The sequence below is a fragment of the Malus sylvestris genome, chromosome 5 (assembly GCF_916048215.2).
Source record: "Malus sylvestris chromosome 5, drMalSylv7.2, whole genome shotgun sequence".
NCBI lineage: Eukaryota > Viridiplantae > Streptophyta > Magnoliopsida > Rosales > Rosaceae > Malus > Malus sylvestris.
In genome coordinates, this window is record NC_062264.1 from 4016343 (window position 1) to 4038949 (window position 22607).

Consider the following 22607-nt stretch of genomic DNA (forward strand, 5'->3'; position numbering starts at 1 on the left):
GCTTAATTAAACTCATTAAGATGGTAGCTAATCACACTAGATAATTAGCTAGATAGAATCAATCGTTAAATATAAGAAGAAATTTAAGTTGAAATCTCTCTCCATGTTGCCACATCAATAACCACACCATGTGGTTTATCCATTATGTTTAGAAATGATTTTTGGACGGATCGAATTGGAAACAAAGCTTTTTAATTTTATTCCAAATTTTCAAAATCAGATCATATCAGAAAATTCAAATTCAAAATTTTCGAAATCAGAATAATCTTGAAATTTTTGAAATTCATCTATTTACAAGATTTTAGTATTCTCGAACTTTTCCGTACATACAATTTATTTTATTATGTATTTTATTTTTAATATTTGGGATAAACCTACGTATAAATTCAATTATTTTTATGATATAATTAACATAAAAATAACGAATAAAAGGTATTCAAAACTGACAATAAACTACAAAACTTTCCAATAAATAATTTTGGCAAATATAATAAAGCTAGAATATTTTAGAAAACAAACTAGCAGAATACATTCTGAACACTTCAAAAAAGACGTCTTGAAATGTCTAAATGCACGACATTTCAATTTTTTGAAAATATTCAGATTAAACAAAAAAATCAGGTTTGAATGTATAAATTCATAAGATGTTAACGTCAAACTGAGAAACGCCATATCAATTTGCACCCCTAATTATGTTTTTGACCAACACATACTACACTTTCTAGTATTCAAGTATGGAAGGAAAGCATTCAAGGAAGCACCAAGGGTTAAAACGCTCAAGAACAAAATTGTAGTACTCCAGAGTCGAGAAATGCTAAGAAGACTCTATGGACTTTCTGTCACCTCGTGTTTCCCGTGACAACATTATAGAACATAGTGCAAATTCATAAGGTGATAGAAAGTTCATGTAGAGTCCTCCTTTAAGAGAGTTTTCTTGGCATTTCTCTTCCAAAGTATGGTCATCGTGTACATAGGCAAAAACGTTGAGGTCCTCAGGATCGAACGATCAAGAAATCAATGAAGGCACCAAGAGAGTAATTTCTATTTGAGGTTTCCTTGTATTATACCGTTAGCAAAACAACGACAACATACATACGTGCCAACAACCTTACAGCTTTAATGTCGAATTCAGATCATTCCTGTCGGGTTTTCCAAGAGGATTGAACAAAACTGTTTCGGCATGACAAATCAACCCTTACTCATCCAAAGCAGCGGCCGCGTGAGGCCGAAACACATTTTCTTCCATCAATATCAACTTGGATCAACTTGCCACGGCATGGGGTGGTATCATAAACTCTAGAGAAACTGAAGTTCAAAAGTTTACCAAAAAAACTGAAGTTCAAAAAGGCAAAAGAAAGTATCAACGCTAGATGGACAAAAAATGCAATGCGGACTCTTGGAAAAATGACCTCATGGAAACGCTAACCGGAACCTTTTCTCCCCCTTCACATATGATTGCCTTGAATTTAAGTGCCTAAAGGTATTTGTGCCACTTACGATCAAAAATAGATCTGCAACGAACCTTGGTATCCTTTCTGATTGCAGCTGAAGTCAGCAAAGCCTCCGAGTGTTGTGTAATAAAAGAATTTGCTCAAATATATAGCACTAGCTTTTCTCATGGTATCTCGAAAAGCTTCTTCAATTTCACAAGCAGCTTCCACTCCTCCATTGACAGTTCATCCTGCATTTTTAAATTACAGTTAATAATGATGGTTCACATTACATCGTCCAAAAGATAAACTGTATGAGAAAATGAAACTTACTCGGTAATTTGCTTTAAGTACATCAATCGAATTCCTTGAGATTTGGCTGACAAGTTCATCATCAATCTCAAAATGCCTACCAAACATCTTTTGCTGTTCTTCGGAATTTGACCCAATAATCTGCAAAAACACAAGAAGAAAGCTGCAATAAGCATAAGGACAATTAAGTGTAAAGGTTTCTTTTCAGCATTACAAAGAATTAAGTTGGAGAGAGAGTAAGAGAAAAATCAGAAGAAACACAAACAAACTCCAAATGATCAGCTACAAAACACAGGGAAAGCCAAGACCAACAGTATTAAGAAATGGTCAGCTAGAAAACAAAAAACAAAAAGCAATCAAACAAACTAAAAGCAAGATCACAACCGCAATAACAAAGCCAATCCAGATGACAATATTAGCACACAATCAGCTAGCCAAAATCACCAAGGAAAACAATAGTAGGTAAGAACCAGATCACCCTCGGATTTAAATATCAATTAACAACGTAGGAATCAAACCTCAAAGGACATGAACCTCATAGGTGAGTTTTTACTGATGCCTACAAATTCTATCATCTTTTTCCTCCCAACACAGATGGCTAAAAGGCAATGTTATTTCACAACTATAGACACTAGACCATGGAAATAAGTCAAATTACAAAGATTCTATTAAAAGACTCCTGAACCCTGTGAAAGAATTTATATTACACAAAAAATATGTGCGCAGTTCCTTAAAAAATTATAGTAAAATCCATCAATAGCACTTACACTTGTAATGATAGCTAATATCAATCGGTGTTTAGCATTGCTTAGACATTTCTCATACAAAAAGTCATTGACCTAACAAAACCCCAAGTATCTACAACACACTAATCATAAATGATGGATATAAGCCATTTTGACAGGATAGATTTACCCACGACAAGAAATGCAGCAGAAACAAACATCAAAGGTTGCAGAAATCCAACACCAACTAGCAACACGTGTGGTGTGTCAGCACATATATATGTATGTCAAGCGTTATCACACATTCATACCTTGATGGCTAATTTCGACCCCTTCTTCGCCATATCAACAGGTTTGTGGTTATTTTCAATGGATGCAATGCGCCCAATAGAAATAAAATCCCTTTGAGGAATACAAATTGGAGTACCCACCTGCACAGAGCATATAATAAAAATAATAAGAATTTTTAGGCAGTATACCTAATTTTCATGGGATTGTAGTTCAATCGCAGCTGAACTTAATTAACGAACATTTAACTGATACAATATAACACTTTGAAAGGTGAAGGAAAAAAAATTAGACATATCCGGAGTTGGACTCATTCATATTAAACCAAAAACAGAACTAGCAAACATTTATGAGACACTATTCAAGAACTAGTATTCATATGATGAAGGTAAGGAAGATTAGAAAAACCGAGCAAGCTAACATTGCAAATCCTTTAAATCAATCTACCAGACTTCCAGAGTTACATCTTCAGGCTTTAGCAGTTCCCAGCGAACCTTAGCAGGTTCCTGGGGAACACTTTGTCACAGTTTTTTCAAATAAACTGTTTCCACTGCCTACGTTATACATCCAACAACCCTACTAACTCCGTGAAAATTACAGAATCCTTCTACTTGCGGCAACATTTCATTTTAAGTCTCTCATCAGATATTTTAAATGTTAAGTATCCAAACAAAAGAATTAATAAAGAACTTTTAAGAGAAAATAAAAAAGAGAGGCAAATTAAGATGGTAAACAATCATATCCCACCAAAGAGATGGGTAAACCAAATGGAGTCCATATAATAATACCTTCAAAATGCCATCAAGAACGTCAACCCCCAAGATAATTGGATCCTTCTTGTTGAAAACACAGTTGGGCATAATCTTGAGCACGCAAGGAAAGACAGCTTCATCAGCAGATTCCTTCTTCTTTTCCTCCTTAATATTGTCAATATATGCCTTAAATTGATCGAACAAGTGATAGATGATATCAGCAATAAAAATCTTCACACCTAAATCGTCTGCCATTTCTCGGGCCTCTGGTGTAACTTTGACATCAAATGCCAAGATGGTGGCAAACTCCTTTTTCTTTTCAAGCATTACACTGGCCTTCATGACATCCTTTTTGTGTACAGGGCCTATGCTAATACCACTAACAGGAATGTTTACTGCTGGTGTTTTCAAAAACTCTAGCAATGCTTCCAAGGAACCTAGAGTAGATGCTTGTACGCAAACTCCCTCACCAGTCTTGTCAATTCTATTCAAAACTGACTTCATGTCTTCCATAGCTGTTTCCTTGATATCCTCCAAGTCATCATGAGGCCCTACTACATGTAGAGCAGTACCAGCAATAGCGTGTTCAAGACCCTGCATAAAACAAACATCAAAAATCAAGAAAATCTCACAAGAGGAATTCAGATAGGTAGAACTGGATTGGCCTTGATTTCAACATAAATTTACCTGTGCAGCAATTTTAATACCCTGTGCAGCCTTGATTTCACTATGATGCAGATACGCTCCCTGAAATAAAGATCCATAGAATCATCATCTGATGCCAACATGGAATGTTGTTTATGGACAAAAAAAAAGTGAATCTTAGATCCCACTGAATTGGATTTGCACAACGAAAAGAAATCAAATATTTGATAAACCAGATGTATTCAATAGTTATCAGAACTGGAATCCAAAATGTACCATTATCCAAACTATAAGAATCATTTTGTCCTAAACTAGTTTATCAAGAATAATTATCCTAAAATGGCACTGAACCCACCCTCCATATTTTTCACCCCCAGCAAGTTTTATAAGATATCAGTCTACTATTTGCATTGCCAAAATGCCCTCACCTCCTTTCTCACCCCCATCAAGTTTAAAAAAGATATTTGTGAATCAGGCAGGACCAATTCTGAACAGGCTGGACTTCCCTCCTATAGCAATTACTTAATTCAGCCAAACATGCCTACTTTACTTCTGTAGCTATTAATTAATTCCATTTTTCTTTAAATTACTTGTCTATAATAGAAAAGGAGCATTCAAACATCAGTTTCAGCTCTCTTCCACTCTTCTACAAAACTACCTGGTTCCATTAGCAGTCATATTAGCCTCAATATCTTTGTTTTCTTCCATTTTTTGTGTTATGTAATTTTACATATTTAATTTTCTCCCTTAAAAGTACTATTATGTACGGGTCCATTTGGGATAAATAATATTCAAATGTAGAGTGAAAATAGGAAATGTGGGGTGGGAACAGCGCCACTCTTCTCTAAAAGCTTTTTTTAAATTACAAAAAGAAAAATGAAAATGAAAAAGAAAACAAAAAAAATCAAACAAGCATTGAGGAACAATGCGATGCTTGTAATCACACAGAAAAGTCCAAAGCAATGCAGCACTGCAGCCCTTAAATCATAAGGAGCACTATCGTAGGCAAACAATTTAACCTGAACCTGAAACTAAGCATTGTTACTGTTTTTTGGAAATGCACCCAATGGCAATACCTAGGAACAGAACATTTTTAGAGGTGCATGCACCATGAAGCAGATCCATTGTGGGGTAGGAATCACTTTGGCATCTTGTGGGCTTCACTTTCCACCGAGTTTTTCACAGATATGTTGGCTGATGTTATATGAGATGTATTTGGATTCAACAGAATAGTTTGGCTGCTGTTTCTTTAGATGTCCGGGATTTACCTGTACCTCGTGTCTTACTTGTTCGCCTATATCAAATTTTGAACCTTCCATTTTATGATAATATCAATATTTTCCCTTTTTTTTAACACATGATCAGCGAACCACTAATATGTGCATGTAGCACTTTATGCTGTTCTACTTGCTCTTCAGTGGACTTTCAATGGGAGCAACAGATTTCATTCTCACACCAGAATCACTAAATAGCTAATTGCAAATGCATGACAAAAAGCAGAAAAAGTTGAAAAGAAAAGAAAAAACCTACCTTCACACGAAGTTCTTTCATTGGATGTGGAGTCAATAAAGATCGAATTGTTGCAACAATAGGTCCCTAAAAGAGACAAAAAATTGATATCAATAATAATAATATGTAAAATACATCACATGTTACCTACAAGCATTTGCCAGCAATTCTAAAGCAAATATTGAAAATGGTTTAATAATAGTCAGACTTTACAAAAATTGTCATGGAAAAGGTTTTAGATACTTGCCTGCATGCCGCAAACCACTATTTGATCTCCTTCATGAAGCACACCATTAACCAATACAACATCAATTGTTGTCCCAAGGCCTTCCACAACCTTAACCTCCAAAACCGTACACTGGTTCACAAGAACAGCCCCCCATCAACTCACATATAAACAGTTAAGCACCTTTACATTACTGGAAACAAGGTGAAAATATATTAAACCTGGATTTCATTGCTGAAAGTGAGTTTCTCAACCATAGTTTTCTGTGTCCACTGAACCAATAGTAATAGCAAATCTGGAATTCCTTCACCACTGCGATATTCAAAACCCATATTTCAGGACATAGCGGAGAGCAAATTACTAAAAACACCTCTGCAGTAGAGACTAAAAATTAAAAGAGTTATTCCACAAGCCATACCTAATGGCACTTGTAGGAATAATACTGTAGGTTTCCCCCATTTCTTTATTCTTATAATACAATTCAGTATTTAAACCCTGCTCCTTGAATTGAGTGATAATCTGGCAAACCAACAAACAATTGAAATTTTAGAAACACAAAGGGTCAAACATATAAAGTGAACAAAAGACAAAGTTGCAGCACACAAGACCTGTACGAGCCTCATATTGAATTCATTTTGTACATCCTTAGATTGTTGCTTCATTGCTTTCACAATTGGTGCATTGCGGCAGGTTTTCCACCCGTAGAGTCTGTCCACCTAACAATTGGATATTCCAGAAAACAAAAATTAAACATTTATGAGCCGACAGTAGTAGAGATCTGGACAGTAGAATTGACCATAAACCTCACCTTATTTAGTGCAACAATAAATTCCGTATTCCTCATTTTCAAAAGGTTGAGTGACTCTATTGTCTGAGGCTCTAAGCCATGCATAATGTCAACAACCAATATAGCAATATCACATAAACCTGAGCCCCGTGACCGTAAATTAGTGAATGACTCGTGCCCGGGGGTATCAATGACCAACAGACCAGGGACCTTCAGCTTCGCATCAGCTTTCAGTTCTTTAGTCCTCTCACGAATGTTCTCAGCAGGAAAATATGTTGCTCCAATCTGCTGAGTAATACCTCCAGCCTCACCTTCCTGAACATTTGTGCCTCTGATACAATCCAGCAGCTTAGTTTTACCAGTATCAACATGGCCCATAATGCAGCAAATAGGTGAACGAAGGTTATCTCCACTCTCTTTGGGGTCAGCATTAGAAGTTGGCGCTTCTTTTTTAACAGAAACGCTTTTCTTCTTACTTTTGTCAACGTCATTATCAGGTTGTTTTTTCTTATCCTCACCATCCTGAGATTTTATTGGTTGAGAAGGAACAGTTTTCTGAGCAGAAACTGATGGATTGGCACCTGAACTCTTTATGTCTTTTTTTGCAACAGGTTCAGGCTCAGAGTCAATCTCTTCATCAGAAAATCCACGTTTAACAGAAAGGTTAACATCATCAAAGCTCTTAACATCCCAAGGATCATCATCATCTTCTTCTTCTTCTTCTTCTTCTTCCACTCCATTCTCTTTAACAGATTCAGCAACTTCAGATTTATCCTCCAGATCCAGTGACTCTACATCTTCAACCTTGTCAAATTCCCCGGACTCTGGCTCGGGGATAGTGTCCTGCTGGTCTCCCTCTTCTAGGTTTTCCACTGGCTTCGCAGAAGCTGCACCATTTGCATGAATGGGTGCTGCTTTTGTCTTCTTTTTCTGATACATAGGCCGTTTAGCCTTTTTCTCATTGTCTGTGGTAAGGAGAGGTAAACCCCCTGCATTAGCAAGTATCTGGTTTCTCATTGCCTCCCGCCTGCGTTGTTCTTCTTTTTGCTTCGCAGTTAAAATCTTGCCTTCCTGTCTCTTCCTTTGTAGCTTCTCCTTTTCCCTTTCCTTTTTCAGAATCCTGGCCGCCTCCTTTTCCCTCTCAAGTTCTTCCTGCTTACGCCGCTCCTCTTCTTCTTTCCTCTGTTTCTCCTCTGCTTCCCTTTTCAATCTCTCTTCTAGTTCCTGTCGCCTAGCAAGAGCCTCTTGCATCTCCCTCACATGTTTTGGAAGTTTCTTATCTGCTACTTTACCTTTCACTTCTTTCTTCTTGGGGTCTGTGGGTTCAATTTGGGTTTCTTCTCGTTTATCATCCTTAGGAACCATGGGAGCAGTAGCAGTCCCTGCTGCCGCTGCTGACTTTTTCTCCTTTTCCTTCTCCTTCTTCTTTCTCTTCTTCTTTGCGGCAGCAGACTCCACAGTCTCTTCTTCACCTTCCTTTTCACCAGAAGCATCAACTGGGGCAACCGGATCAGGTTGAACCTCAACTTTCTCCTCTTTCATGGTAGCCACAGCTGGTGTCAATGTTGTAGGACCCTCACCTAGCTCAGCAAGAATTTTATCCAAGTCATCTTCTTCTTGAGCAGTCCGTCCACTCTTCTTCTTCTTTTTCTTACTTTTTGAAGTTTCTGGAACCTCTTTACTCTTGTTAGTTTTAGAATCATCAGCTTCATTTTTATTAGTTTCGATACTTGGTTGTTCCGGTTCAATTACATCTGTATCTTCACTCAATACAGTAAAAACATCATTACCTTTCTTTTTGGAAGACTTCTTTTTACCTGTGAACGCAATCACAGATTCATCTTCATCATCAACTGTGTCATCACCAACTCTAGTTGGTTCGGATACTGAAGTATCTTCATCATTCCCCTCATCAAGCAGGGCTGAGCTAAAAGAATTACCACCGCTCTTCTTTGAACCCTTTGATGACTTCTTTTTCTTACCGGAGAATGTAATCTGAAGAACTTCATCGTCCTCATCTTTCTTTTCATCCTTATCCTCATCTGCATCATTGAGAACATCAAAGCTAGCTGCTGCAAACACACTCCTGCCCTTCTTTCCACCCTTGGATGGCTTCTTCTTCCCCGTAAAAGAAATTACAGGCTCATCTTCATTCTCACTATCGTCATATTCTTTACTCTTACCCACAGAACCATCAACAACCTCACCATCACTATCATCTTCATCACCAATCGCATCAAAAGGGGACCCAGTAAACAAACTACCACCAGTTTTCTTTGACGATGTTGAAGCCTTCTTCTTGCCAGAAAAACTCACCCCTGGAGAATCCTCCTCATCATTACCAGTTAACCCAGATTTCTCATCATCAACACCGTCTTCTTCATCTCCAAGCAGCCCAAAACTCGAAGCGCTGACCACACTATTCCCACCACTCTTCTTCGACTTTCCCTTCTTCTTTCCAGTGAAAGCAACTTGGGGAACCTCATCTTCGCCCTCGTCCCCCTTTCCCACATCGTCGAAGTCGTCCTCATCCCTGCTCTTCTTTGAAGCTTTTGAATTACCCTTTTTGCCCTTCTTTCCAGTGACGGCAACTTTTTCTTCCTGCACCTGAGACTCCTCGGACAGCTCAGTTCCAATAGAATACTCATCGTCTTCAATTACCACAGCCTTCTTCTTCGACTTTGCACCCGCAGCAGGTTGCGGGTTCTCATCGTCGCGAGCAGTCGGCTTCTTCCGACCCATCGAGGTTTCGACAAATTATGATCTGTTTCAACAATTATCGAAGCCCCTTCCAAAATCCTAATCGCAAAACCAAGATCACAATCAATACAGATTATACAAACACACATCACACACATATACACAAACATATATATTTAGCTATTGTATGTTTCGAAATCTAAAGAAATAGATCCAGATTTTACAACCATAAAGCAGTACCGCAAGAATCTCATCCTAAACCAACACGAAACAAAATACACACGCATATATGTGTGTGTGTGTGTGTGTGTAGAGAGGGAGAGAGAGAGCTTACTTGGGGCGGCGTGGAGGGAGTAGAAGCAACAGAATCGACGGATTGCGGAGGAAAACGATCGGGTTCGAATGGATTGCAATCGAGAGAGACACAGAGAGAGACTGAGAGACTGAGAGAGTTTCCGGGGGAGAGAGAGAGAGACCGAGAAAAAAAAAGCGGATTTCTCTTAAAAGCTCTAGGGTTGAGTACGGGTATTCTGTCTGGGTTTCTAAGAAAATGGGAAAAGCTGTAGTGGGCTTTTTTTTTAATTTTCCAGCACTTTGGGCATCCGTCCAAAAACATCAAAATACTGAATTCGGCTTTTAGCTTTTTTTATTTAAACCTACCCGATCTTTGGAGTAAAAACTTAAATTTTGGGTTTTGAACTTGTTTCAACGTAAATAGGAGTTTTACTTCAAAACTTATTTTTGGGTAAATTTAGGCTAAGATTTCCCTTGAATTAGTTTTATATTTATAAATTCATTGAATTCAATAGCTATGATCAAATTCAATAGTAAAAAAAAGATATAATGATCCAAATTTAAATCAAATAGCTAAAGAGTAAAAAAAATTCTTTTTATGTGTTTTATATTCTTTTCTAGTATCCCACGAGTTTCATGGTGTCCGTGTATAAAATTTTTAATATTGATCAAAATATAAATATTTTTAGATTAAAATATTTATAAAATTAGATTATAATCTACATTTTTTTTTTTTGAAAGAAGGTTACTTTAAGAAAAAAAATTATCTTAAAATTATTATTTAATAATCTCAAACTACAAATTTAACCTAAAAAGGTAGAAAGAAAAAAATTGTTTGTGAATTAAACTTAAATTTTTTGGACTAAAATTTTAGATTTTAATCAAACGTTGGAGTTGGTCTAACAAAACTATATTTTATTTAATTTAATCTGTAAAACGAAAAAAACAAAAACAAAAAACCAAAAAACAAAAAAAAGATATTCAAACTCGGACATGAATGTTTTTTTTTTATCGGAAAAAACATATTATTAAAACTTGAACAAAAAAACCTCGAACATGATTAAAACATTCAACCATCGCACACCTTCATCCCTTTCCTCTCCCCATGCATGCCCGCTGCCCAGATCCTTCAACTCATCCACCAAGCATAAGTCATATACTTATCAAGAAAGAACAAGCCATCGATTGATCATTCCAACACGCCAAGAAGAATTATTATCAGTCACCACGGAAACCCTGCACTACTGTCGACACCAAAGAGTTTCGGCGCCGCCTTGGCCATGAAAAGCAACCCATGTATTTCTATTGTTTGTACAATACACTCGGTTGCACTTAAGTTTCTCTCCATCCAAGGCAGCACTAGGAATTTTGTTCGAAAAAGGAAGCTGAATGTATAGGGGATGAAGCAAAATATTCAAGGACATACATCACATACTGCAAGGACATCCAAAACTTTCAACCTCGGCTATCAAAATATTGCACGGACATACATCACAGATTGCGCACAAAGATGAACCGTGTTATAGCGTCATCCGCCCACGCACGACTGATACCGCTTCTCCCATCAATCAATAATTGTAGTAGAATGGTAAATGTCGATAGCAGGATGACAAGAGGCCCCTGCTATTAAACTTAAACTAGCAAAAATCACCTTATTAGCTATATGAAATCCAAAAACAGCATGCCATATTAACCAACTCACAAAATCTTATTTTTATTCCAATTCAAGACCTCTCGAAAAGATTTGAATCATGTTGCTGGAAACAAAGACCGGCAAACAGCATAGCGCAGCTTAAAAATTCATATCCAATGTAAAAGAGTAACAATTAAAGGATGGGGAGACCGTAGAACTGTGACTCCGTTATTTGAGCTTTTGAAATAACTTTGGCGCAACCTGCATTGCAGAAGGCAATTATCATCATCTGAGCGAGAACAAAATTTTCCTACAGTATAATGAAATGAAATGAGACTTACACATTTGTCAACACAAGATATGTAGTCAAAGTACTGCCCTGTGCAATGCTTGTTTCCAGTGTCGTCACCTTCAACCCTCTTAACACATGCCTACAAAAAATAAAAAGGTTCAAATAATTTCAGTACAATTACCAAATTTTAGTCCATTCAAAACAATACGTGAAAACCCCCTACCCGCTGAAGTATATCAAAATGAAGACCTCCAATTATCATGGCATCCCATTTCCTTTTTAATTTTTGAAGAAGGAAACACAAATGGAAGAAAAAGTTCAACAACTTAATCTTGTCACTCAAAATTATTGACGACACACAGAGTAGAAAGCACTTAATCATGGAAGGAGGGAAAAGGGTGAATAACAGGTAGACATCAAAGCATTAGCAAGACATTTTTATCCACATAATTTCTAAGGTTGAGCAATAACTGATGCATGATAGTTAAAGTTGCTAGAGATTTTCCAATGCTAGCAGTCATTCTGCTGATTATAAATCCACGCCTTCACTGCATAACTGTGGCAAGAAGTTTGCAATGTTCATAGAACTACATACAGCGCAATAAGTTCCAAAATTGTAAGATTCAATTTCCACAGTAAATCCGAATGTCAACAGGTTCAAGTGATATAGATTTTGATTGGGGCTTCACCGTCTAGTAAGACTTAATCCCTTGAGTAAAGTTTGAATTATAAAAACACCCATAACCCACACCCCTTCAGGAATAACAAAAATCCTTCAGTAAGTATATGTTCTATACTTTTTCCCTTTTCTCACTCGAACTAATTTCATAATTCATATGCATTATCAGAAAATGAAACAGTTTTGCAGTACCTTCCTGGACAGGCTTACTCATTAGTGGATGAGAAGAGATAGCAGCTTATGAAGATCCTCAGTGTACGTACGTTGTAAAGTGAATTCTCTATCTTTTATTTTTATTTCTAAAAGAAATATCCTTTCATTGAAGATAAATTTCAATCTCTATTGCATATGATATATCTAGCTTGTCTCCCTCTTTTTGCAATTCACACATCATCTCACAATGAACCCCTATTAAAATATGTCAAAAGAGCTTGCTTAATCACTTATTTACGACAATTCGAATCTTGATCATCTGATAGTCTTCTTTCATGCTATAACCTTTGCACAACTACTCTTTATAATGTTAGCCTGATATACATATAACAACTTCCAATTACTAACTTTAAATTTGATATTTATATATCATCTCCAATTGCTTCCACAAATGGAAAAACTTAGAACACTTACGCATTTCTAACTTGTCAGACCACATGCGAACATATATTTGAAGCCTTTCTAGTTTGTAATCCCCATCGGTAAAGAGAAAAAGCCCGTACAGGTAAAAGCCAACGGTACAAGTACAACATAATACAAACAAGTAGATATGACTATCTTGGGAAGCAAAATAAGGAATCTAAAAGTAAGCTAGTAATTTTAATAAATAATCAGATCCAACTTTAAGTTCATACGAAAGCCAATTCCTGGTACTAGAAGTTGCAACACACAGATTTTTTGAATAACACCAGTAAATTACCTGATATTCAATCAGAGGCTTCACACATTTAGGCTGGCAAGACTCCTCAAGATACTTCTTTTGATCAACAAGTTCATCGTCCGCCCTTATAGAGTAAACAAAAAGATAGATAAATAAACATAACTGTTTAAAGTTTACACGACGACAGATAACCTTAACCAACACATTCTTGTTCCGACCAAAAAAAATAACAAACACATTCTTGCAACTACAGCAATGCCTTAGCAAATATTGTTAATGAACGTTACATATGAAATGGACAAGTAAACAACCATTCTACAACTACAAACCATAGTCATTAACTAAACAAACGGGTATTTGTTTTGTAACACAGATGCCTTTTGAACGGGTATCCCTTATCCATGACGTATCGTATTCTAGTTTTTAGAGATTTTATGTATCACCGTGTCATGTCGTACCGTATATCCATGCTTTATAGGTGCCAACCAACCCACAATACACAATCTGACCATTGAATACTTCATCAAAAGAAAGCATACAGTAATCAACTATCCAATATTATTAATTATTACTAATTAAAATGACCAATGAATCCCTTTGGGATTGTGATTTCTTAATCACAGTACAAAAATCTTCCATTTTATTTTTATAAATTTTTAAAATTTGCAAATCTGACATTTATGGGATATCAAAATTATTAAAAACCCAGAAATACTCACATTGAGAAGAACCGAAAAAGCTCTCAGATTTCCTGCACAAAAACAATCAAACAAAACAAATAAATTAAATTTACAAAAAAACAATAATCAATGAAATTAGTTGTGTTTTACAAATTAAATTAATTGGGGGCCGAGAAGAAGAAATTATACCTTGTGATTCGAGGAGAAAGGTCGGCTCCGGAGTTGTGCAATGGCTGCAATTCAAATCCCACAACAGAAGAGAGAGAAACAAACAACCGAGAGATGAAATGGAAGTTGGAATTTGGAATTTGGAATTTGGGAACCACACTAACTGAGATTGTGGGGAGCCGTTGAATGGGTCTCTCAAGACTTGCCAACTATTTAACCTCGGCCCACTCCACCCTTCTCCTTTTTGGGCTTGGGTCTACCGCTAATTTTCATACAACGAAACGGGTGTCAGCCATAATAATTTAGTTATAAATTTACAATTCACAAGAATTAAATTTAAGAATTCTTTTATTCACAGAGTTAAACTAGTCCTCTCTTACGTACAAGTGACGAAAAATATTATTATACCGTAGTGAACCAAAGACTTATAGATGATTCGGTTAAAAAATGCGATTATGAGAAAAGAGGTTCAAGGCAAAAGGATTAGAGGAAGAACTAGGAAGACATGAAAAAAAAAAAAAAACTAAGAAAATACATGGAATATTTGGAGCTAAAGGAAGATTTGTTGAAAAACTGAACGTATTAATGTTCTAGGATTCATACAACCGGCCTCAATTAGGAGATAAAATTTTGTTGTTGCGGTTGCGTAGTACTAAGTGATCAACTGCTAATTTTAGTTCTTTTAAATTTTTTTCCTTTCAGGTTTACATTTTATATGCATTTCACGTTTAAGCGTTATTAACAAAACAGGTGACAGAGTTTTAAAAAAATTCACACAGCACCTCAAGGGTTTAAAATCGTATCAATTTATATCTTCCATCTCCATGAAATTGCTGATGTGGGAAATGCGGAACTCATTTTTAGGACGTGTAAAAACCACACAGACAATAGTGGGACCAAACTGGGTGGTTGGTTGTTTGGTTCTAGTCCAAGTACTGCAAGTTTCACAAGCTAATTTCACATTGTCAATGAATTACTGATTTGCAGCTCCTAGTAATTGGTTACTTAATAAGTGTAACAGATTAAGTCTGAAAAACTTGGCGGTAAAGGAAGACCAGGCCTTCCCAAGTTGCTCGATAGACCCATCATCTACAGAAATTTTTTCAACTACCGGTCTTCGATTGGTACTGGTAATTTATGACACGTGTCTTTATACAAATGAAGAAAATGATATATTTTCAATGGCTGCAAAGTCGTCCATATTAGAATGAGGTCTCTTATCTTTACTGGCCTGTGCTGGGGTATCAGAGTTGCCATCAACCTCCAACTGATTGTCATCGGTATCAACAACACTCCCTTGAAGATCATCAGCGTGAGCATCTTCTTTTACAAGAAAGTGATTCCCAAATAAATTTTGAAGCCTTGTATCACAAGCTATCTGACTTTTTCGCCGAGGGTCACAAAGTTTGTTCCTTTTTATATATTCCAGCAAGAGAGCCTGGACATCAAACTGAGATAACTTCTCTTTTAAGTCTATCCAATAATCCTTGAAGAGGTACTCCCAGCTGCTTTTATCATCAAAATCCACTTCATCCTGCACAAGCACAAGAAAACAAAAAGAATAAAATGAAAGCCACTGCAAGCAGTTTAAACGTGTGAAGTGATAACAGTACATAGTTAAGGACAAGGTCGTACCCAGTGCACAAGGCTCCCGCTTTACGCAGGGTCTGGGAGAGGTGAATGTCGGCTAGCCTTACCCCCATTTATGGAGAGGCTGCTCCCAAGTCTCGAACCCGAGACCTACCGCTCATGGGCGAAGGCACTTGCCATCGCACCAAGTGCGACCTCTTAACATAGTTAAGGACAAGATTTTAATAAAATCATTTCCACACCTCAACCATTTCACATGAGCTTTCAGCCACATTACATCTAATCTTCTTTTCTTTTTTGTTCGTTTTTGCACAAAATTATAACCAGACACTTTATTATGCCATAGGTTTCAAACCGATAAATGGAATTACAATTAGATGCGTTATTCTTGAAGCCATATTTTCCAACATATTATATAAAAGATTTCTTACAAACAAAAAAAATGGAGTTTTAACGAAAAACCCACAGTACTGTTCACTTTAACAAAAAACCATATTTTTAAACTAAAAAGTCAAACCTGATACTATTCACTTTACCCTTTATTTTGTCCTTATCATTAAAACTCAAAGTTTTCAAACCCTTTTCATTAGTTTTCCTCAAAAAAAAAATATTACAAAACAAAAATACTCAATCAAACTAGCTTCCCTTAAATTTATAGACATAATTCAACCTATAATTCCAGATATATGACTTGTACAAACTCAAGCAACTCAATATGCACTGACTGGATACATTGTTCATCGAGTGAACTACGGTCCGCCAGAAGGGAACTCAAACAAAACAAGATGAGAACAAGGGAAGGAGCATATAAAGACAAAATCCCAGACATCAACATATATGTCGTACCCAGTGCACAAGGCTCCCGCTTTACGCAGGGTCTGGAAGAGGTGAATGTCGGCTAGCCTTACCCCCATTTATGGAGACAAAATCCCAGACATCAACAACCCTAGGAAAAAGCCACCAGGGAAACCAAGATACTGCTGGTTACCAGTTCACCTTCGATTAGAAGAAAGGGAAGTCACTAACCTCATTACATACAGAGGCTTACGATACCTCCAAATGTATACGCTTTGTTGTTTCTTTTTTCCCTTTTGGCGGACTGATTTAATTAGGATGTAGCAAAAATGAACTTCACGAAACACTACTTTCACACACTAGAACACTCCCAAGAAAGATATATCCCTTGACCCTAATCGTGACAATGCTAGCAAAAGGAAAATACAAAAGTGATTAGGGAATAACAGAAGAAAGAAGGCATCATACCTTGTCCTTGTTCCTTGCTCATTCTTTTCAATCATCATGCTAGTTTTCATGCATGTCTCACAGAAGCCTTCGTTTCCTCGAACACATAAGATAACAGCATCTTTGATACACGCCTTGCACAAGGAAAAAGGTACATGTATAACACATGTAGTGGGCACTCTTTTCACAGTTGCTACAAAGCTGCCAACCTAAAATACATTTATTAATACATCAGATACTGCCCAGCAACCAAAATAACTAAAATAATTTTCAAATAAGCATTTTTATAATGATGTTAACATCGTTAAGTGATGAAACCCAGTGACACATGCAAAAGAACTGGTACTTATAAGATGAAGAGTTCAAAATACAGCCATAATGCCTGCAATCTCTCTCAAAAGAGACACTGGCTACTAGATTCACTAAAAGTACATGAATAATAAAAATTGAAGAGGACAAACACATAACTTCCAGGTTAAAGCTAGAGTCTGAAGTCTGAACTGAGGTAAATGCTGAATACCTTTCATGGACCCTTAATATTCTTCCAAAAACAGGAAAAAAAAAGAAAAAAAAAGAAGTTGATAAAATGTTGCCTAAAACATGGTTTGCCAAGGTATTTGGTACTTGTTATGTTACTTTTAACATTAACATAACTGTACACGATACAGAACAGGTATGAAAATCAAAATTTGGCAGAGAAGGGCTTGATCTTATGCCTGATATATTTCTTCCCAAAGCTTGATTTTATTCGACCTGCTTAAGTCCCCATTCTATATTATAACATAACCTTAGACAAGCAGTTGTAACTCTCTTGGTAATAGGTCGCAACACAATGTCCGTCAATTCCCTAACTAGCTGTCGGTCATAGGTCATTACATCAGCAATTGTTTCTCCTTTTGTCATTATAAAAGAAAATCTAAACCAAGGATCAAAAAACTGATCCCTCTCTGCAGAAAAAGCAATGCCCTCCTCTTGGTAATAACCATATCTCGACAACTAAAGAGTACATTTGTAAACGATTTCAAATTTTTATAACTGTAAAGTAAACAAAGAACTACATCTTGCAGGTACTTGTAGTCATAATTCCAAACAAATGCATAATCACTTGGAGACTAACTAATATCTTCAAAGCACACAAACTGTTCAAGGACAATTAACCAATACTAATCCGAATAATTATATTCCGGGTCGATAATTACAAACTGTCCAATACTTCAGGATACTGAAAGTATGCAAAAAAATTCAATTACTTGAAAAAATACAAATATTTCAAAAGTATCACAGTATTTTAGACCTTGCCAGCAACTAATAAAATATCATTTTCATATAATTTAAACCAAATATCAAAAACAAAAACAAAGACATAAATATAATTTTACAACATAAAAACACTAACTCAATCATCACTGCACCAAGGAAGCACTAATGCAGCTAGAGTTTGAAGCTACAGAAACCGCATGCTAAACACATAAATGATCACCAAAGAAACAAACGTACGAAGACATGGAATAAATAAAAATAAAGAGAATTCAATTTAGCGGAAGCTAGGAGATAAACCTAAATTCTCAAAGGCAAATCTAGGAACTGATCAGAAAACTGAAGTCTCCTCAAGATTACAAGGGTCTTAGTTTAAAGGCCTATTCCACTAGATGAATCGTTTAATGAGGTGTAAGTGCTGAATGGATGTTTGTTCAAAATGCATTTAAACTTCGTGATGAATGTCCACTATGAATATTCACGAAATCCTACTATACTTAGGGGTATCCAATACATTGGGATTGTTGGCCGTTAGATCTCGTTCATCAAATCCCAATGTATAGAATGCCCTGGAGCATACTAGAAAATCCTGAATATACATTGTACAACCAAGTACATTGTGCATTAACAGTCTACTGGCCCTTAACGTACTACATCAGAATTAAATAAAACAATAAAACTTTGTGAAAAGGAAAAGAAAATTAAGGACTTAAGCTGCAGCAACTTACCGCAATTCCATCTACCCTTGGCTCAAAAGAAGGCCTCATCACAATTAACACATGAAGGATGGTATGCTTTGGGACATCCCCTGAAACCACCAATTAAACTAATCAATCAAGCAATCACAGAAATAAGGTCAAAAGATCGACATACATTAAGCAAAGTTCAACTGACCTGCGGTCACACAGGGAGTACCAGCTTGAATATTGAAAAAATTTCTCCAACATCTGCTCGAGTTTTTTTCTCAGCCAGCTTGAGCTTACTCCTAACTTCTGCAGATCACAAGGCCAGCACAATAAAGCAGGACTTGTTATATTACAACATTTATAAGACCAAGCCGAATTGCAAACCCACAATGCAGGGAACATAGAAAGCACCGCCATGACTATTGGATATTGCATCTGATTGCAGTCTCCAATGAGGAGAAGGGTTGTAAAACAGTGGCTATATACAATATCAACCAGATGAACAGAGGTGATGGCCATTGCTGACGTGAGGCAGTGGGGACTGGGAGTCCGGCCTCAGTGGGCTTGCTTGTTTTCTACATCATCTTCTGGTGATATTGATTCCTCCTCTTTGCCAAGCGGTTGGATAAGTTTCATTCCTTCCTTGCCGAATGATATTGTCATGGGGCACCGTCATCAAAGAGAACTTTATAGAATCGCTTTCGTTCTTCTGGATCAAACAACCCTCCTGTGTCTCCCTGATCCTCGGGGTCAGACATCTCAGAGCTCACATCCTTGCCTTCATTTGATCTACCCAAAACCATGCCTCTCTTTTTCTTCTTTTCTAGATTTACCAAATGACGCCTGCGGTTATATTCATGAAGCCCCTCCTGCATAAGTTCCCCAAACTTCTCCTTCACAACAACAAGTGGATCCTTATCAACCAGTTCTTGCCCATTATAAGCTTCTCTAAGAAGGACAGTATAGTTCTGGTACTTATTTGAGACATAGAATATGCCGGGGTGTTTAAGCAGCAAAACATTCAATTTCTCGGGCAAACTGAACTCCCTCCGAAAATGTGCCAGCTTCATAATGGATGATTTCTTCCATAGAGTCAATGACAACAACTCATGCACCAAAGCCACCGTCCTCTTCTCCATCTCCTTTGATCCCTCCACAAAGCCTGTGGAGCCCAAGTAAGGTGATATATAAGGAGTCGCATTAAATTCATGGAATCTTTCCCATGACTTGCTCCAAGTTGAAGGCAATGAGCATGTGAAACATGGCTCAGTTCCTTGCTTGTGAGCCGAAGCTTCTATAGCAGAAACTGCCAAATCTGGATTCCAAGACACCAGCTCAATCTCCATGGAACTCCGCCGCCCGCTATAATTAACAATCCGAAACACATCAGAATACTTTGGCACAAGTCTAATTAAATAGTCATCTGGGAAACCAAAGTTCCGCCTCAGTACATTAAGCTTAACAACATTTAGTCTTTGATTGGAGCTCATCATAAGCAACTTTGCTAATCTCTCTACAAACACAGGTTCCTGCATATCTTTGACAGATTCTTCTTCTTCTACCAAAGAAATCATCCGTTTAGTTAGCTGGCAGTAATACTCATCGCCTTGCAAATAGACTTGAAAGCAACATGGGTATTTTTTGAGCCAATTGAGAGCCTTTCCTTGAAGATCAAGGGTCTTGAACTTCTTCTGAATGAATGTCACTGTTGCTACCTGATCAGGACACCTAAGGATGATGTTTTTTATTTGATTATTCACTATCCATCGGCGATTTTTTGACAGAGCAGATTCAAGATATGGGACCTTCTTCATTGACCATAGAGAAAAATTCCGAGCAAAGTTTTGAACAAGTCTTGGGTTTTGATAGTGCACTGTAGCAGCCATATTTCTCTTCTTTATGTATCCTCAATATCTTCAAAATGAAACTAAAAGAAAAAAGGTACTAAATTAATACAAGTGTTAGGAAAACAAATTTATGCAGAACACAAATTGGAAAGTTACAATGACAGAAAACGAACATACAAAAGGTATAAAGGAGATGAATGGAGTAAATGAAGATTAAAAAGACCTACAAACAAAGACTAATCAACCAAAATCAGCAATCATTTTATGTCTTAAGCAACAAAAGTTGAGGTTTTCATTGTATAACTGTGGTAATAGAAATGAAACTACAATGCTCGTAAAGCTACATAAAGCGCAATATTTACTTGGAACAAATCCAAATGTCAACAGACTCAAGTGCTATATTTTTATTGGGACTTCATAGTCTATGTAACACTTGATTTCTTGAGTAGGGTTAGATTCTAAACCTCCCCCCCCCCCCCAAAAAAAAACGAAATATCCTCCGGTAAATCCCTATTCTTAGTCTAGCTAATTCATATGCACAATCACAAACTGAAACAGTTCTGCAGTCCCTTCCTGTACAGGTTTAGTCGCTAGTGGATGAAAGATATAGCAGCTTATGCAGATTCCCAGTTTATATCGAATGTAAATTCAATCTTCTTATTCTAAGGTTAGAAATCAAGACGTTAGGAAGACATTTTTATCCACATAATTTCTAAGGTTGAGCAATAACTGATCCTCAATAGAAACAACTGCCTAGTCATCTACTCTTTGTAAGCACAGACTAGAGCAGTTTCCCAAATCCAGCACAATGAGCAATTTATTAAATCTAGGATAATAGTTACAGTAGCAAGAGAATTTCGGAATGTTGGCAATCATTCTGCTGATTACAAATCCACGTATTCACTGCATAACTGTGGTATTGGAGACGGAATTACAATGTTCACAGAGCAACATAGAGTGCAATAAGTTCCAAAATGTGAGATCCAATATCCACTGCAAGTCTAAATGTCAACAGGTTCAAGTGCTATAGATTTTAATTGGGACTTCATAGTCTACGTAACACTTGATCCCTTAAGTAAAGTTCGAATCTAAAAACACCCATAACCCACACCCCTTCAGTAACATAACGTCTGAAAGTGAAAAAGAACAAAGGATCATATCTACTCCTTCATGGTCTGAAAGTGAATGAATTAACCGGACCATGTTTTTGTAAATCCATTTTTTGTGTGTGCCTCCCATTAATAATCAAACTAATAGCATTGCCCAGGAAAACAAAATATGCACAATCTGACCATTGAATACTCATCGTCTTCAATTACCACAGCCTTCTTCTTCGACTTTGCACCCGCAGTAGGTTGCGGGTTCTCATCGTCGCGAGCAGTCGGCTTCTTCCGACCCATCGAGGTTTCGACAAACACACACACAAACATATATATTTACTATTTAGCTATTGTATGTTTCGAAATGTAAAGAAATAGATCCAGATTTTACAACCATAAAGCAGTACCGCAATAATCTGATCCTAAACCAACACAAAACAAAATACACACGCATGTGTGTGTGTGTGTGTGTGCAGAGAGAGAGAGAGAGAGAGAGCTTACTTGGGGCGGCGAGGAGGAGTAGAAGCAACAGAATCGACGGATTGCGGAGGAAAACGATCGGGTTCGAATTGATTACAATCGAGAGAGAGATAGAGAGAGAGAGAGAGACTGAAAAAGTTTTCTTGGGGGCCGAGAAAAACAAAAGCGTATTTGTCTCTTCTGTCTGGGTTTTTAAGAAAATGACAACGATTGGCTGCTCTCCACTTCGGTGCCCTCGTCCTTCAATTTTGTGTGATCACGGTTATGTGGCGTCAATATTTTAAATTTTTTTTATAGATATAATAAGACAAAAATAAATAGTAATATAAAATATTAACATAGCTTAATCGTGACTACACAAACAAAAATGGCACAAGAAGAACACCGAAAATGAAGGGCAGACAATCCTTA

The 22607-nt window shown here is 36.9% G+C and overlaps 3 protein-coding genes and 1 long non-coding RNA gene across 7 annotated transcripts; 1 reads left to right on the forward strand and 3 right to left on the reverse strand.

Moving 5' to 3' along the window:
• Positions 1-1018: 1018 nt before the first annotated feature.
• LOC126621216 (eukaryotic translation initiation factor 5B-like) lies at positions 1019-9927 on the reverse strand. Its single transcript, XM_050289617.1, has 12 exons — positions 9709-9927; positions 6696-9473; positions 6496-6603; positions 6306-6406; positions 6109-6199; positions 5909-6019; positions 5683-5748; positions 4195-4254; positions 3544-4101; positions 2779-2898; positions 1764-1883; positions 1019-1681 (listed from the first exon to the last, which is right to left on the reverse strand). Exons 2-12 carry the CDS (start codon positions 9414-9416, stop codon positions 1616-1618), a joined length of 4122 nt encoding a protein of 1373 aa, XP_050145574.1. The 5' UTR covers positions 9417-9473; positions 9709-9927; the 3' UTR covers positions 1019-1615.
• LOC126621220 (uncharacterized) lies at positions 9482-22376 on the forward strand. Its single transcript, XR_007622851.1, has 2 exons — positions 9482-9675; positions 22195-22376. It is a non-coding gene; the product is annotated as an uncharacterized LOC126621220 (long non-coding RNA).
• Positions 11358-14186, reverse strand: LOC126621219 (cytochrome b-c1 complex subunit 6-1, mitochondrial-like). The gene is made up of 5 exons (XM_050289622.1): positions 14016-14186; positions 13866-13897; positions 13186-13270; positions 11643-11732; positions 11358-11562 (listed from the first exon to the last, which is right to left on the reverse strand). Coding segments are annotated over exons 2-5 (210 nt in total). The 5' UTR covers positions 13868-13897; positions 14016-14186; the 3' UTR covers positions 11358-11529.
• Positions 14937-22370, reverse strand: LOC126621217 (protein WHAT'S THIS FACTOR 1 homolog, chloroplastic). 4 transcript variants are annotated; one of them, XM_050289621.1, is made up of 6 exons: positions 22218-22370; positions 19181-20696; positions 18978-19075; positions 18812-18891; positions 16848-17035; positions 14937-15528 (listed from the first exon to the last, which is right to left on the reverse strand). In XM_050289621.1, the coding sequence occupies exon 2, from the start codon at positions 20653-20655 to the stop codon at positions 19429-19431; it is 1227 nt and encodes a 408-aa protein (XP_050145578.1). In that variant the 5' UTR covers positions 20656-20696; positions 22218-22370; the 3' UTR covers positions 14937-15528; positions 16848-17035; positions 18812-18891; positions 18978-19075; positions 19181-19428. The 4 variants fall into 4 exon arrangements, with proteins under 4 accessions (XP_050145578.1, XP_050145577.1, XP_050145575.1 ...); XM_050289620.1 differs by adding an exon at positions 17614-17681 and having other exon boundaries at positions 18978-20696; XM_050289618.1 differs by having other exon boundaries at positions 18978-20696.
• Positions 22377-22607: the final 231 nt, after the last annotated feature.